Source organism: Diaporthe amygdali (genome assembly GCF_026229845.1).
Source record: "Diaporthe amygdali strain CAA958 chromosome Unknown NODE_4_length_2575358_cov_65_588622, whole genome shotgun sequence".
Taxonomy (NCBI): Eukaryota; Fungi; Ascomycota; class Sordariomycetes; order Diaporthales; family Diaporthaceae; genus Diaporthe; species Diaporthe amygdali.
Genome location: NW_026517024.1, coordinates 1,021,520 through 1,037,003, shown reverse-complemented (window position 1 = coordinate 1,037,003; position 15,484 = coordinate 1,021,520). Strand labels below are relative to the sequence as shown.

Here is a 15,484-nt window from a genome sequence, read left to right as displayed (position 1 = left end):
ACTTGCATAATTTCGGCGGGTATTCAGCGGGCTGTTGGTATCCAGATCAGGTGGTCGAAGTTATTCCTGTCGACCTGCCTGCCTTGAAGATGGATGCTAGAAGCCCTTTCTGTTGCAAGGAAGGATCAGCTTCTATGCTGACGCTCATCGTTTACCATGAGTATACGAGAACCCCAGTGACAGATTAGAATTCGTCATTTTGATACAAAATACACGTGTGCACGAAATGCGCAGCGGACTTTGGGCAATAAATCCTCGGGGGATGAACAGCTACTGTGTACAGTTAGATTTCGATAAAGCTCTAGTCGCGATACAGTATGTAGATGTCTAATGGATGGATACTCAGGTACCTGTTATAGTGCGAGGGAACCAGGCCAGGGATAGGTACCGCTCAAGGTGGCAGGGCAGTGTCGTAATACTGGAGTCCCCTGGCGGGAGCCCACTCACTGGCGCATGGAGCTCTCCCGACGAACCCTGGAAACGGGCGCAGCTTACGTACCGACCACCCGGGCAGTGTAGTTAGTATCTACATCGCCCGTTTCAATAATTGTAGTTGCCATCCTGGAAACAATCCATCGTGTTAGTATTGCATCTTCAATTGCACATAACAGCGAACGCTTGTCTTTGTCCCGACCAAGGTCATTTGTCCAATTGATGCCGCCCCATCCGTGAAATCTTCCAGGACCGCCGACGAGCCCAGTTGAAACACGCGCCACCTCGTCTCACATTGGGAGTTGACGCCGGCCGAGAGCTGATCGTGGACAAGGCGCCGTGTCCACCTCGGAAGGTTGACGATACCTTCCTTCGGGAGCCCAGGGCCTTTGTTTCTGTTCTCGCGCCCGCCCAGCAGTCACAGTCACAATGGCGCAAGTATTCTTGGACCTCATCACTTCCTTCGGGAACTGCCTGAACTGCTTTCCAGGCTCCCCGTCGCTCAAGATCAACAGTCGCAACTTCAAGATCCTGAGATTACTAGGCGAGGTAGGCCAGATTTCCCAATGCCTTCCTGTAAGTCGGAATACTGGGCTGACGAGCACGAACCTTACAGGGCGGCTTCTCCTATGTCTACCTCGTCCAAGACACATCGACCTCTGAACTGTTCGCCCTGAAGAAGATCCGCTGCCCGTTCGGCGCCGAGTCCGTCGCACAAGCGATGAAGGAGGTCGACGCGTACAAGCTCTTCGCCAACACATCCGGCATAATACATAGCGTCGACTACGCGATCGCCTCGGAGCGCGGCGGCGGCGAGGCCTCCAAGACAGTCTACGTTTTGCTGCCGTATTACCGGAGGGGGAACCTTCAGGACCTCATCAACGCAAACCTGGTCAACCACACCAAGTTCCCCGAGAAGAAGCTGATGCACCTTTTCCTTGGGGTCTGCCGCGGGCTAAGGGAGATGCACGTCTACACAGGGCCCGGTGCTGCGGGCGGCACGGGGGGCGAGAGGATGGAGATGCGGGTCAACGGCGTGGACGAGAATGTCGAGGCGGCGCAAGGCAGGTCAAAGAGGCCGCAGGAGTCGAGTGGCGCGGACGAGGACGACGAGACAGAGCAGCAGAGGCCGCTGATGCACGGGAACGAGGGCGTGCCCGATGGCGAGATAAAGAGCTATGCGCATAGGGATATCAAGCCAGGTGAGAACCCCGTCTGCCTCCTCGTCCGGCTCTGAGAGGCTAACATGCGACAGGAAACATCATGATCGACGACACTGGCTCCGCACCGATCCTCATGGACCTCGGCTCCATCGCCGTCTCCCCTATTCCCATCACATCCCGATCCCTCGCCATCGCAACACAAGACACGGCGGCAGAGCACAGCACGATGCCATATCGGGCGCCCGAGCTCTTCGACGTCAAGACGGGGACCGTGGTCGACACTAAGGTGGACATCTGGTCGATGGGATGTACGTTGTACGCCTGCCTAGTAGGGAAGTCGCCCTTCGAGATGCGCAGCGACGAGACAGGCGGCTCGTTGAGTATCTGCGTGCTGGGCGGGGACTGGCGGTTCCCGGATGAGGGGCCTGGTGGGACGAAGAAGAAAGCGCCGGTAAGGAGGACCAACACCGGTATGGGCCAAGGCGGTGGTGCAAATGGTGCAGCAGCAGAGGACCTTGTTATCAGTGACCCCATCAAGGAGGTGGTGAGGAAGTGTTTGAGTGTGGAACCCAGTGAGAGACCGGACATGTGAGCGCCTACTTCCTCCTTTGACGATTTTGTTGATTTTCCCACTGACTTTGTGACTGCAGAGATGAGTTGATTAGGATGGTTGAGAAGGTGGTTGACGAGCTGCCCGAGGATGACTCAACATAAGCCATTAGCTGGGGCTATCGAAGCTGATGTGAATCAATGACAATGGATACATCTCTCTTGTGGATGACTCGTTTTATTCTTCATGGCGGTCAGGTAGAACTGCAATGTTTGGGCGATATTTGACCGGCGTCAGGACTCACAAATTTCCTGGGAATGGCTCAGAATGAGTAGTAATGCACTGGAGACTTTTTATGAGTTTTCAAGGCGTACAGAAATACCAACTGGCAATGTAGATCTTTGAAGTTTTGATCTGTATCAATAGGAACGTGCCAGAATGTGAGGTGGTTGATGCAAACATCTCTGGTGTGCGGAATACTCAAATGAGGTGAAGTGAAAATCGCAGCTCCTTCCGAGTAAACCTCATAGTCCCACCAGTAGAACAGCCCAAAAGACAGTAACACTACAATAACCGCCGTGACCACACACACCATTTACTGTATTCCCGGCAAAACTTTTCACGGTGTTAACTACGGAAAATTCAGAGCATCAGCGCAATGCGACATTTCAGCAACAAAACTGAGAAGGCCGACAGCCTTGGCCGCGAAAACAGCACGGATGAGGCCGACCCCACCACATCTGCTTCACCCCCTGATATCGACAGCAAGCAGAATGCTGATGCCGGAGCAGGGGAGGAGGAAGATGAAGAGGACGACTACATGAACATGACCTTTGATGACGCGCCCGCCAGGCAACCAGAGACATCCCTGCAGCGCAGCCAGCGCCTGCGGAAGGAAGGCCTGAAGCGCGGCATGGTACCGTCCAAGGCCGAGCTCGCGGCGCAGGAGCGGCAAAAACGCGAGGAGGGCCTGTCGAGATCGCTGATCACGGGCGCGGCGGCAGGAGGGGACGACGTGCCGGCGGCGGCCAAGAAGCCGAAGAGCAAGGGCCTGGCGATGATGGCGCGCATGGGGTTCACGCCAGGGTCGGCGCTGGGCAGCCGCGACAACGCCTCGGCGCGCAGCGAGCCGCTGCACATCGAGACCAAGGAGGACCGCGGCGGCATCGGCGCCGATGCCGAGAAGAAGAGGAAGCTGGTCGAGGCGGCCGAGGCGGCGGGGCTGGCCAAGCGCGCCCGCGTCGAGGAGCTCGGCGACTACCGCGACCGCATGGCGCGGGAGCGCGACGCCGCGCGCAAGGAGAAGCTTGTCTTTGCAGCGCAGAAGATCGCGGAGAAGATGGACGAGGACGGTGCGGGTGGGGGAGCACCTACTGCTGTGGCTGCTACTGCCGCCGGCCCAAGGGCCAAGACGACGTCGCGGCCGCTTAAATCCGTCCCCATCATCTACCGCGGCCTCGTGCGCCATCGCGAGGAGGCCGAGCGGGACCGCAGGATGCGGTACGACCTCGAGCAGAGCAGCGGCGGGCTGTCGGCCAAGCTACCGGCGTATGAGGACGAGGGCATGGACGAGGACGACAAGATGGCTCTCGGCGGCCGCACGCAGAAGAAGACCGTCTACATGCCGGCGGACGACCTGGACGAGGAGGACCCCGAGCTAGACGAGTTCGAGGCGCTGGAAGTGGGTGAGAAGCTGGTGAGGCTCGTTGCGTATCTGAGGGAGAGGCATCGGTACTGCTTCTGGTGCAAGTTCGCCTACCCTGATGAGGAGATGGAGGGCTGTCCTGGTTTCACGGAGGAGGACCATGACTGATCATAGTCACCTGAGATTGATACGACTAGAACAATGGAGTAGACCACTTCGAAGTCTGCCTACTGGCTGTGATCCTGACGGGCTCTCAGTGGTCGATTGCATGTCCATACAGGTGTTGACCAGATCTGGGCAATTGCCGGTGTTCCGCCTGAAGATTCGTGTACTACACCTGTGAGAATACAAGAACAGAATCAGACAAATGCATATAGTAAATCACACACGACACGCTTTAATTATTGAATATGTTTGTGTTTTCTTTGCGCCCTACATAGTCCAATCCTAAAACCCTTACAGTGTGACCCGAACTCCCAAAGCTATGTAAGGCTATCCATTGTCCCCGACCATGCCAATTCCCAAGCGTCAAATGGTGACTCAAGATACCCTTCCCATATGTATATATGTCCGCGCTCAAACGAAGCGCCGATATGGGTATCCGAATTATTACAATCGAATGGAAGCCATTGAACTCCTTTTAACTCCTCCCTGACGTTGTGTCAAGTAACGTGCGTGTGCGCGATTCTCCGTCGTCCTGCCCGAGATCCATTCCTTTAGATTGCGAGACGGCGCTTTGGTTCTGGTACGGTCACCTCAAGTTGTTCCATGTCACTGTCACTGTCGCTGCGCTTTCTCTTCAACGACCCTTTGCCGGTCCCGTTCAGCGCCTCCTGGGAGATCTCGTCCTCAGACGGGTCCTGAGTCTCGTCTTCATAATCGATGTCGTCATCGTCATATTCTCCATCGTCCTCCCCGTCATCCTCCATTTCGTAGTCCTCGGGCGCATAACAGAAGCGTCCCACGTCGTCGTCGTCGTCACTCTCACTGTCGCTGTCGTCTAGGTTTAGTGCCCCCAAAAGAGGGATGTCGATCTTGGCCAGCTGAGACTTGATCATCTGGTCCGCGACAGAAAAGAGCTGGCTGTCCTTGTCGGGGGTGACTTCCTTCTCAATATCGAATTCTCTCTCTTCCATGTCCAGGTTCGCATCGTCCCTCATGCCGTTGTTGGGCGACAGCGCGGCATCGGGGATGTTCATGACCCACTTGCGGACAATCTCGCCCTTGGGCAATCGCCTCATGGCAGCAGCAGTATTCTTCTCGCGCAGACCACGGCGGAAAGCCCGCTTACTCTTGCGCCTCCTCCGCCCAATCCGGTCCCGGATGTACCATGCCACGACAAGCATGGCGGATTGCATCATCTCCTGGCATTTCTGCCTGTGGCCGGTAGCCCATGTCTGACATCTTTGTTGCTGGTAGTTGAGAATCGCCTGGCATCTCTGCTGGTAGAAGGCTGCCATCCGGGAGACCATCTGTACGTACTTGGGGTCGGCGAAGGCTGGATGATCGCCGGCGAGGTCAAATACAGGTTGGTTTGGGGTGTTTGGTGACGCGGATGGCGGAGGAACTTTAGTGTCTGCGCTGGACTCACTGGCAGACGGTGTAGATGAGGACCTAGCAGATTGTTGTGATGATGGCGGGTGTTGCGGTTGCGTTTGCTGTTGCGGTTCTGGTTGTGACTCTTTTTGTTGTTGCTCTTTTTCCGCTTGCTCCTCGTTCTTTTTCTTCAGATTTAAGCGTTGCTGTTGTTGCTCTTGGAAATGCTTCTCCAGGAGCGAGGGTTCCTTCTTAAGCGTTGGTCCGTTCATCTCCCTGGCGAACGTCTTGAGCAGTGAGGGATTCGTAAGATTGTGCGCAAGGCCTGGGATGGCTGCAGGGGCGTGACTCGGACCGTGTTTGAAGAATAACTTGTGGTCTGGTGGAAGTGGTAACGGAATTTGAGAGGTAAGGTTTAGCATGATGGGAAAGGTTGAGGCGTCCATTGCTGCTGATTACACGAGGCAGCAAGGAGAAATTCGGTGACTGAAGTGGCGTGATAATCGACGTTTCTCGGGCCACTACACCGGCCGATTTCGCGAGTTTACACTTGCAGGTGACTAAGTCCCTGTTGGTCCGCAGCCTTGTATGAGAAAGACTTCTTGTTTCGGTGAAACCCGTAAGGAGGCTCAAGTACTGGGCTGGAGCAGCAGGAAGAGTAGAAATATGCGGGAGCAAGGAGATAGATATCTATCAAGATGGAAGGGGGACAGGAGTTCCTGCACCCCGGAGGCTGATGGTGGAGACTAGGGGACGGGCTGAAATAAATACAAGACGCAAAGAAAGTGAGTGAGCAGAGGGGACAACAAAACATGAGATGCACTCGCATCCTCGCCGCTCAGGGGGGCCGGCCCTATGGGCTGGAAGCAGTCAAGGCTGCGGAGTGGGCAGGGCGAGAGCCAGCGTGGGATCGCCAGGCAGCGTGCAGACGTCAGTACCTGATGTTTGGTATTTCGTGGAGAAGATGGGCTGGTCCCAATCTAGCTCGCAATGGGCCCATGGGGCAACGGCGGCAAGGGGATCATCAGCCTGATCGGTGAGATGGGATGGTGGGACTGGGGACTGTGGGAGACAAAGAGGCTCGCAGCCCGCCCAGCACAGCCGGCACTGGCGGCCAGCAAGACGACTGCATTGTCGAGGAGCTGCTGACAGCTGGTGAACCCCGCTGTGGAACGGCAGAGGAAGGGGAAGACTCTGCAGAGGACGGGCAGACGTCTTTCGACTATGTCGTGAACATTAGGACAGGTCTAAGCAAGAAGCGGGCCTAGCTGATAAACATCGAACGAGACGTGATGAAATAAATGCGGGCATCGGTCGATGCCGACGGCTGGCCGCACATGGGCCCTGGCGCGCCCTGTCCTGCACAGCTGCCATGTGCCATGTGCCCTTGGCCTGCTATGCTTTGCTTTTATTTGCTTTGATTTGATTTGGTCAAGCTTATGCTATCATCAGCCCAGTTCTGACTCCAGGTCATTTCTTTGGGAAGTGATCCGGGCACAAACCGCCCGTCTCTACAAACTCTAAATCGCGGCCCCGACAGCCCCCGCCGTTGGGTCCTGGTTCTGCCCACGCGCGTGGTGTGGTCGTACAGGACACACAGAGAGGGGAGGGGAAGCGCGCGAAAAAAAGCAACAGACTGCGTGCCGGGTTTATTTCGTGGCTGCTGTTTCTGTCCGACATCGAACGCGAGATGGCCAATGCCAGATTCTAGATCATGCGTGAGCTGTCGGACAGGCTGTCGATCTGCCCTCGTTCCTGACCGGGTTGGTCGACCGGCATAATGGGTGAGCATTGGTGGTGTTGTGTTGTGTTACTTGTGGGCGTTCAATCAATCAATCCACGACATGGCATGGCATGGTCGACGTGGTGTTGCGTTCCAAGGGCCAAGCGGGTCCGCGGCCCGGGGCGGAGGGCTGTTATGTAGTGCGAAGCTGTCTGGCAGAACTCAGGGTCCTGTCCGCCCGTCCCTGACTCCTGGGTTTTCACCCATGCGATCGATGATATGCGATTCTCGATTGTCGATTCTCGATCGCCTGCGACCAGACGAGGCGGGTGATCCACATTACAGATTACCTTCCGAACTGCCGACTCCGCCGATTGCGATTGCGATTGCCATTTGACGGCTAGCCATGGTTCATGCGACAGGTGCATGCCATGTAACGGCCAGTCGTGCATTTGCTGCTATGTGCCCAATGATCGCAGTGGTACGTGGTCTGTTGTTTTGTGGTGTGGAGGGTGCTAGGTGCTGGCTGCTAAACATCGGCCAGCAGCGAAAAGTGCCATAAAAGATCACTCCACGATGCCCTGCAGGACATCACACAGCATACACGAGGCCATACTGCAGGCAATATTCTGAAGCAAAACATTGTACTCCGGCTGTGCTCGCGCTATGTGCCGATGCATGGGGGCACTGTGGACGAAAAATGGACATCGTGTCTCAACAACCGAGGCGGTCCTGGATGATCTGTGAGAGGGTAGAGACGCCAGAGTCAGCGAGGAAGCGAGCCTGGCCAGGTCTAATTCGCAAGTGCGAGGAAAACCGACACCCACCCGGAAGCCAACCAGGCCTGAAGAAAAAAGAAATGCCCATTACTGGAATCGAACCAGTCACCTCATCATTACTAGTGATGCGCTCTACCGATGAGCTAAACGGGCGAATCATGCTAAACATTGCGTAGCAAGTATTATGACGCTTGTGCGGAGGGGAATAGAGCGGCGATGTTGTCGTGATCCACTCAATGCCAGGTGGGAGCAGGGGAAGGAGCCCTGGTCTGGCTGCAACCTCGAACCCTGACCCTTGTCCCAAATAACACCACACTCAGTCAGTCCACACCCAATTCTATTGGGACGACAGGCTTTCCTTGCGCACCTCACGTCAACGTGCTAACTCATCACCAAGTCTCCTTGTGCTTCCTGTTGTCTTAAACAATTACTTGTGCTTGGGATAGTAATGGCCAGGTCGAGGCCAGTCCACTACGACACCCTGTCTTGATGCTGCCCTCACGCCTGGGTTCAGCTGCTCGCTCGTCAAGAGCAACATTCCACAAACGGAGATTTCACTCTCACCTATTGGGCAGCAGGCCAGCTCCGACGGCCACCTTACGATGCAGGTCAAGCTCTCAACACCATGGCATCCCGTATCGGGCCCAGGTAATACCGCGTGACTTCCCCCACATCCAGATCCGGGGGAAGAAGACCACCACTGTTGTCAGCCTCGATGATCTTCCCCAGGGGCTCATTCGCGCAGACTCCCTGCCAGCCCTCCCGCCCGACGAGGATGAGGCCCCAGCTGCTCCATCCTACCCGACCGTGGTGCTACAGGCGCGCCGCAACATGCAGAGGTTTGACAATTGCGTCCTGTTGACACGTGTCGGTGGGTTCTACGAGCTGTACTTTGAACACGCGGACGAGTACGGCCCGCTCCTGAACCTCAAGGTCGCTCAGAAGAAGACGGCTGCCGGGCCTGTGCCAATGGTAATTTTCAGCCCGGCCGTGTCCCCTCACTTCCCTCCCGCTCGTCTGGGCCAGCCGTCGTACGTTTCTGCCCGGGGCTGGCGCGATCTTCTCAGTTTCTGATGGTTGTCTCTTGGGTACTAGGCCGGATTTCCGTTTTTCCAGCTAGATCGGTTCCTCAAGATCTTGGTCCAGGACTTGAATCGATATGTGGCCGTCGCTGAGGAGTTCCCAAACACTGCTGCCGACAAGGCAAAGTCGGGTGGTTTGATGCATGACCGTAAGGTCGCCCGCATCATCACCCCTGGCACTCTCATCGATGAGCAGTTCATGGATCCTTATGCCAACAACTACGTCATGGCCATTCACTTGCCTGGAGATGATGTCCCAGGAGCGTCGGTGTCTGCGGCTCTTGAAACCGCGTCTCGCGACGCGGGCCCCAGTCCTGTGTCTCCTGATGCTCCCGGAAATGCCTCTATCCCCATTGGGCTTGCATGGTTGGACCTTTCGACAGGCCACTTTTTCACCCAGACCACTACCCTCCCTTTCATAGGCTCCATGCTATCACGCGTGTGCCCGAAAGAGGTCGTGTTGGACGAGGGCTTCCAATCACGCACGAGTCATGTTATTTTCTCCATCCTCGCCGAGGAGAGGCATCTCATCACATATGCTCATCAAGGCGAGCTGGTGGCTATTTCTGACTGGGCGCCAATGCTTGAGTCGGAAGTACCACCCCACACTCTAGAGTCGTTCACGGATGAGGAGACCAAAGCGGGCAGCTTACTACTTCATTACGTGAAGGATCGCCTACAGGGCATCAGCATGAAGCTTCAGCCTCCGCTACGTCACGAGACCATGCAGGTGATGGACATTGACAAGAATAGCATGCGATCGCTTGAGATCAAACAGACCATACGGGATAGTGCTTTCCGCGGTAGCCTGCTTCATGCAATCAGGCGGACAGTCACAAAGAGCGGTGCCAGGCTTCTTAATGAGTGGCTCAGCGCCCCTTCGACGTCCTTGGATGTCATTAGATTCCGTCAAGATCTTGTAGCTTGTTTCATTGCCGACGAGGTACTCCGAGAAGGTATCACTCTACTATTGCGAAGAAGCCATGACTCCCAGAGGCTTGTCCAGAAGTTTGCGCTCGGTCGGGGAGATGCCGATGATCTCCTTGACCTCGCGAGCACAATTAAAGCTACAGAGGACATTATCGCTATGCTCTTGGGAGCTATTTCTACTACTGATGCTGAGTCGACCGCAGCGAAAGAATCTTTAAAACACCTAACAGAGCGCATCGACCTCGACAGCCCCCGCAAGCTGGCCAGCCGCATCCGTGAAGCAATGGACGAGGAGGGTATCGTCCAGCAGCATCAGATCGAGGACAGCGAGGCCGGAAACATGATTGCTTTGGCCCAGGAGATTGTGGACAATGAGGGCTCGGCTGAGGACTCATCGCTGCTCCCAAAGTCGGCCAAGAAGCGCAAGCCTGTTTCCCTTCGCGATTGCTACGGCGAGGACAACGAAGTCTGGATCATGAAACCAGATGCCAGCCGACATCTCAAGAAACTCCACTCCCAACTCGAAACCCTCCTCTGCGAAAAAGAAAACCTCGCCGCAAGCCTGCGCGACCGCCTCGGCGCACCATCGCTGACGCTGAAGTGGACCCCGGGCCTCGGCCATATCTGTCACATCAAGGGGAAAAAGGACCTTAAGTCCGTGTCGTCTGCCGTCACCGATATTCCCGGGCTGCTGGGCCGCCAGACCCAGACGTCACGCTCCTTCCACCTGCCCGAGTGGACCGAGCTGGGCCGCCGGCTGGACCAGGCTCGCTTCCACATCCGCGCCGAGGAGCAGCGCGTGTTCCAAGAGCTCAGGCAGCAGACGGTGCTCAACATCGTCAAGCTGCGGCGCAACGCGGGTGTGCTGGACGAGCTGGACATCGCAACGTCCTTTGCGCGCCTGGCGACCGAGCAGAACCTCGTTCGGCCGGTGCTGAACAGCGGCACCGGGCACGTCATCGTCGGCGGCCGGCACCCCACCGTCGAGGGCGGGCTGAGAGAGGCGGGCAGGACGTTCGCAAGCAATGACTGCTTCGTCGGCGCCGGCGGCAGCGGGGGCTCCGGCCACCACGGGCGCGTCTGGCTCATCACCGGGCCCAATATGGCGGGCAAGTCCACCTTCCTCCGCCAGAACGCGCTCATCACCATCCTGGCGCAGATAGGCTGCTACGTGCCGGCGTCATACGCCGAGATCGGCGTTGTGGACGCCATGTTCAGCCGCGTGGGATCGGCCGACAACCTCTACGGGGACCAGAGCACCTTCATGGTGGAGATGCTCGAGACGGCGACCATCCTACGGCAGGCCACAGCTCGGTCCTTTGTCATCATGGACGAGATTGGCAGAGGCACGACGCCCGAGGACGGATGCGCAGTGGCCTTTGCGTGCTTGCACCACCTCGTGCACGTCAACAAGTGCAGGACACTGTTCGCGACGCACTTCCACGATGTCGCGGACATTGTGACTGAGCATGGACTGCGCGTGGAGGATGGAGGGGACAAGGGCGCGGTGGAAATGTACTGCACGGATGTGGCCGAGGATGAGCAGGGAGGGTTTGTCTATGTGCACAAGCTACGGAGGGGTGTCAACCGCCAGAGCCATGCGCTCAAGGTCGCACGGCTGGCGGGTCTACCGGAGGCGGCTCTACAGACGGCGAGAGAAATCCTCATTCCTCAGCGAGGGAGGGAAGTAGGTGGGAAGGACCCATGACCATGGCCATGTACAGGTCCAGGACAGACAGACGCTCTGGGTTTGTGAAGAAGCCTGGGCACATTTATGTCACGTCGGGTTTGTAAAATCATCTGTACATCTTTGAGTAAGTTAGCAAAGGATACCCCTCTGTATAAACAAGAAGATATTTCTTCAAAAAGGTCAAAGCAGTAGGTAATGTCTCATTGGGTGGTGATGAGGTCATCAGAAAGATTCAGGGTTAAAAAGCTCTTGAATAAGTTGTTTTTTTAATCTTCGACACACCTTTGCTTGGAGAAAAAGAAAAGTGAGGCTTACCATTAAGAGTGATAATGCGTAGCCGAACGCAATACCTGTCACGGAGCAGTCCAGTGAGCACACCCATCCTCTGAGCCACATGGCTGGGAACATATGATCCGTAATTGTTCGCTAACAAAGAGGGTATTGTCCCGTAGTAAGATCCCTATTCCGACGAACCAATTCATCCCTTTGCGTGATGTTCCGCAAAGAACCCGGGGAGGTCTGCTCCCATCATAAGAAGCCGAATCTTCATCGATCGTATGTCATCAGGAAGTCGTGACGTGCGCGAAACCGCTTAGTCGAAGAGACCGAAGCCCATGTCGTCATCCTCCTCCTCTTCCTCCTCCTCCTTCTTCTCCTCAGCAGCGGGAGCGGCGGCGCCAGAGTCGGCGGCGCCAGCAGCAGGAGCGGCGGCGGCGTAAGCATCGGGGTTGGCGATGCGGTCCTTGAGCTCCTCGATCTCGGGCCAAGAGATCTCGGTCTCGATGGCCACGGCGATGACGTTCTTGTAGCCGTTGACGAAAGAGTGGATGACGGAGGGCAGGGTGGGGTAACCAATGGCCAGGGAGACAGTGGCGATAGTGGTGATGGCGCTGCCGAAGGACTTGAGGAGCTGCTCCTCGCCGACGTCCAGGACCTCAGGAGGGAAGGTGTTGCCCTGGTCGTAGACCTGCTCGATGCCCAGACCGTAGGTGAAGGGGGAGATGTTCAGCAGGTTGAGCAGGGTGGCCTCGGAGGGACCGACCTTGGTACCGGCCTCAACGAGCTTCAGGTCGGCCGTGATTTCAATGGTACCACGGGCAATCTTGGTTGGGACACCGAGAGCCTGGAAGAAAGAGGTCTTGCCGGGCTCCATACCGGTGTTGCCAGCGGGAACCCACACATCGGCGGGGGCGAGGGCACCGGCACGGGCAGGAGCAGCGACCTTGTTTTCCAGGATCTTGTCACGGATGGTCTTCAGTTCGGCGTTGGTGAAGACGAAACCGACGTTACCCTTGACGAAGGGCAGGAGACGCTCGTACTCGGGGGAGTCGGGGATGAAGGTCTTAAGGGCACGGCGAACCTAGTAACGATCAAACCGTATTAGCCATTGCTGATTGCGCAGAGCAGGAGACCCGAGAGCGGCTTGTCACAAGGCAGCGCGTTTACTCACCATGGTGTTCTTGCCCATCAGGACGACAGCCTCGCCACGGAGGGCGTGGCGAATCTCGTGCATCTGCTGAGACGAGACATTGTCGACGCCGACGATGAAGATGGACTGGTACTCCTCGAGCAAGCCCTTGAGCTTGTCGAAGTAGCCGGCCTTGTTAGCGGATTTGCCCCCCATTTCTTCTTTTGCTGTCGAAGCTTGAAGATAGGAGTTTAAGGGCAAATGGAATGGGATTGAAGAATTGGGGGTTGTTAAGTCGTTGGGGTTGACTTGACGTTTGTCTGGTGATGATAGCAGGAGGGATCTCAGGCAGAGGCCCGCCCGTTTTTGATTTTGTTGCTGCAATTGTGAATTTTCGGATGTGGCTGATGAAAAATGTGGCCGTGCATGAGTGTGGCTTAGCCCAAAAAGTTTTATCGATAAGGCCGGGAACTTTTTACCAGACGACCTACACGCCGTACCAACATCTACTTCAAAGTTTCGACTAACCTTTTGTCGCCTGGTGAGATGCTCAGAAGCTTGCGAGTTGCATTGAGAGTCAGCTTGTGAGGCTGCAAGCAGTTCGATTCAAAATGAAGTTGCCATTCCACAGTGTGCAGGTCTGTGGCGACGTCCTGTTCGCCGCAAGAGGCGGCAACCTGCACTCATTCAGGCTCACAGACGGCTCTCACATCTCGAGCTGGAGATACCCGTTGGAGAGGAAGGACGGCAAGCACGGTGTTCCCAGACCGGAGGACCGTCTGGTCATCAGTGTCTCCGAAGAATCGACGCCGAATCCTTCGCAAGATGGTCAAGATGGCCCGCCTGCGAAGCGTGTGAAGCTCGATGCCGCCGCCACTGCCCCTGGAGAGAACGGGAAGCGGATGAATGTATCGTCAACGGGTGATGGTCAGCCCAGTGGCACCAAGGATGAGCAAGAAGACCAGAGCAAGGACACGGCGAATGGAAAGAAGGGCAAGAACAACAACCCTCGCCCTGGACCAAGGTCACAGCCGTCAGAGCGACCCATGGTCATCATCTTTACTGCTACAGCCGACGGAAAGCACGTCGTTGCGGTCACTCAATGCAAGTCTATCTGGGTGTTCGAGCACGATGGGGCCGGGAACCTCAAGCAGCTCAGCCGTAGGTATGTAGTTTCAGGCCGCATGAAAAATGCCACGAATGTAAAGAAGCATAGACTCACACAGCCGTAGGACCATGCCCAAGCGCCCATGCTCCCTAGTGATCACACCGGACAGCCAGACCATCTTGTCAGCAGACAAGTTCGGCGACGTCTACTCCGTGCCCTTGATCCCATCTCAAGACCCACCCACTGCCAGCCAGCGGCCAAAGGATGCCTCCCCAGCAGCCTCAGCCTCTCCCAGCCCAGCACCGCCAGAGACCAAGGTGCCTTTCAAATCACAGGCCAACGAGCTGACAGTCCACACGAAGCGCAACCGCCAGGCCCTCCTGGATCAGCTGATCTCGGCCAAGAGCCCTAAGGGCGGCCCTCAGAAGGCCGAGGTGCCCCCCTTCGAGCGCACGCTCCTGCTGGGCCACGTCTCCCTGCTGACGGCCGTGACGCTGGGCCACGACGCCAAGGGCAGGCCGTACATCATCACGACGGACCGCGACGAGCACATCCGCGTCAGTAGGGGCACCACGGAGCAGGCGCACGTCACCGAGGCGTTCTGCATGGGCCACGACGAGTTCGTCAACCGCCTGTGCATCCCCGAGACCGAGGGACTCGGGGACCTGCTGGTCAGCGGCGGCGGAGACCGGGACCTGTATGTCTGGAGGTGGCTCGAGGGCAAGCTGCTGGCTAGAGCGCCGCTGTTGAGCGTCGTCAGGGGCGTGCTGCCTGAGGCGAGCAAGGTCGCCGTGACGGGGCTGTGCTCATGGAGGGGAAGATCAGCGGAGGGGGCAGAGAATGGCGCGACCATTCTGGTTGTTTGTGAGCGGTATGTGTGACTACTTCGTACATGCGATCGGAGTGTCGTGGGTAGGACTGACTGACTGACTGATCTGTACAGCGTTCCTGCGATATTCATGTTCTCCCTAGGAGCTACCGGCGCCCTCGATTACCTACGCACGATCAGTATTCCTGGCATGCCGCTTGAAGTTCAAGTTGTAGACGAGGCAAGGCTTGTAGTAGCGGTTGAGCCTGTTAGGACAGGAGGAGGAGAGTACGATTTGAGCAAGTCTCTTCTGAAGGTGGAACACGTGGGGGACCAGTACCAAGTCACGGATGGCCTAGTCGGCAACGCCCCGGACCTAGGCGAGCACGAGACAGACCTTGCGGAAGATGAGTTGCAGACGCTGCTGTTCAGTGCGGAGAACCTGCGCAAGACGGACTTCGAGGAGGGAGTAGGAGAAGTAGAGTAGCATGCACTTTCAGCGGGAAAGCAAATAATGAGAACCTCTTCAAAGCGAATTATCCATTGCAAACCTAACACGGAGTCCATTGGCAGCTAATGAGCTCCCAGATGCCTGTCTATGCCCCTCTAAACGCCCACAATTTGCTTCAT

At 56.6% G+C, this 15,484-nt stretch overlaps 7 protein-coding genes across 7 annotated transcripts; 5 read left to right on the top strand and 2 right to left on the bottom strand.

Annotated features, from left to right (window-relative positions):
• Positions 1–861: 861 nt before the first annotated feature.
• J7T55_008507 (nak protein kinase) lies at positions 862–2,309 on the top strand (the record flags this gene model as incomplete). The annotated part of the gene is made up of 4 exons (XM_053138831.1): positions 862–981; positions 1,049–1,634; positions 1,688–2,183; positions 2,246–2,309. The coding sequence occupies 4 exons, from the start codon at positions 862–864 to the stop codon at positions 2,307–2,309; spliced, it is 1,266 nt and encodes a 421-aa protein (XP_052997782.1).
• A 494-nt stretch (positions 2,310–2,803) lies between these two features.
• Positions 2,804–3,958, top strand: J7T55_008506 (uncharacterized protein; the record flags this gene model as incomplete). Its single annotated transcript, XM_053138830.1, has 1 exon — positions 2,804–3,958. The coding sequence occupies one exon, from the start codon at positions 2,804–2,806 to the stop codon at positions 3,956–3,958; it is 1,155 nt and encodes a 384-aa protein (XP_052997781.1).
• A 548-nt stretch (positions 3,959–4,506) lies between these two features.
• J7T55_008505 (uncharacterized protein) lies at positions 4,507–5,772 on the bottom strand (the record flags this gene model as incomplete). Its single annotated transcript, XM_053138829.1, has 1 exon — positions 4,507–5,772. The coding sequence occupies one exon, from the start codon at positions 5,770–5,772 to the stop codon at positions 4,507–4,509; it is 1,266 nt and encodes a 421-aa protein (XP_052997780.1).
• A 544-nt stretch (positions 5,773–6,316) lies between these two features.
• Positions 6,317–6,594, top strand: J7T55_008504 (uncharacterized protein; the record flags this gene model as incomplete). The annotated part of the gene is made up of 2 exons (XM_053138828.1): positions 6,317–6,362; positions 6,428–6,594. The coding sequence occupies 2 exons, from the start codon at positions 6,317–6,319 to the stop codon at positions 6,592–6,594; spliced, it is 213 nt and encodes a 70-aa protein (XP_052997779.1).
• Positions 6,595–8,317: 1,723 nt separating this feature from the next.
• J7T55_008503 (MutS domain V) lies at positions 8,318–11,548 on the top strand (the record flags this gene model as incomplete). The annotated part of the gene is made up of 2 exons (XM_053138826.1): positions 8,318–8,800; positions 8,924–11,548. The coding sequence occupies 2 exons, from the start codon at positions 8,318–8,320 to the stop codon at positions 11,546–11,548; spliced, it is 3,108 nt and encodes a 1,035-aa protein (XP_052997778.1).
• Positions 11,549–12,122: 574 nt separating this feature from the next.
• On the bottom strand, positions 12,123–13,154 carry J7T55_008502 (60s acidic ribosomal protein p0; the record flags this gene model as incomplete). The annotated part of the gene is made up of 2 exons (XM_053138825.1): positions 12,123–12,890; positions 12,981–13,154. 2 exons carry the CDS (start codon positions 13,152–13,154, stop codon positions 12,123–12,125), a joined length of 942 nt encoding a protein of 313 aa, XP_052997777.1.
• Positions 13,155–13,549: 395 nt separating this feature from the next.
• Positions 13,550–15,341, top strand: J7T55_008501 (wd repeat domain-containing protein; the record flags this gene model as incomplete). Its single annotated transcript, XM_053138824.1, has 3 exons — positions 13,550–14,099; positions 14,200–14,917; positions 14,990–15,341. The coding sequence occupies 3 exons, from the start codon at positions 13,550–13,552 to the stop codon at positions 15,339–15,341; spliced, it is 1,620 nt and encodes a 539-aa protein (XP_052997776.1).
• Positions 15,342–15,484: the final 143 nt, after the last annotated feature.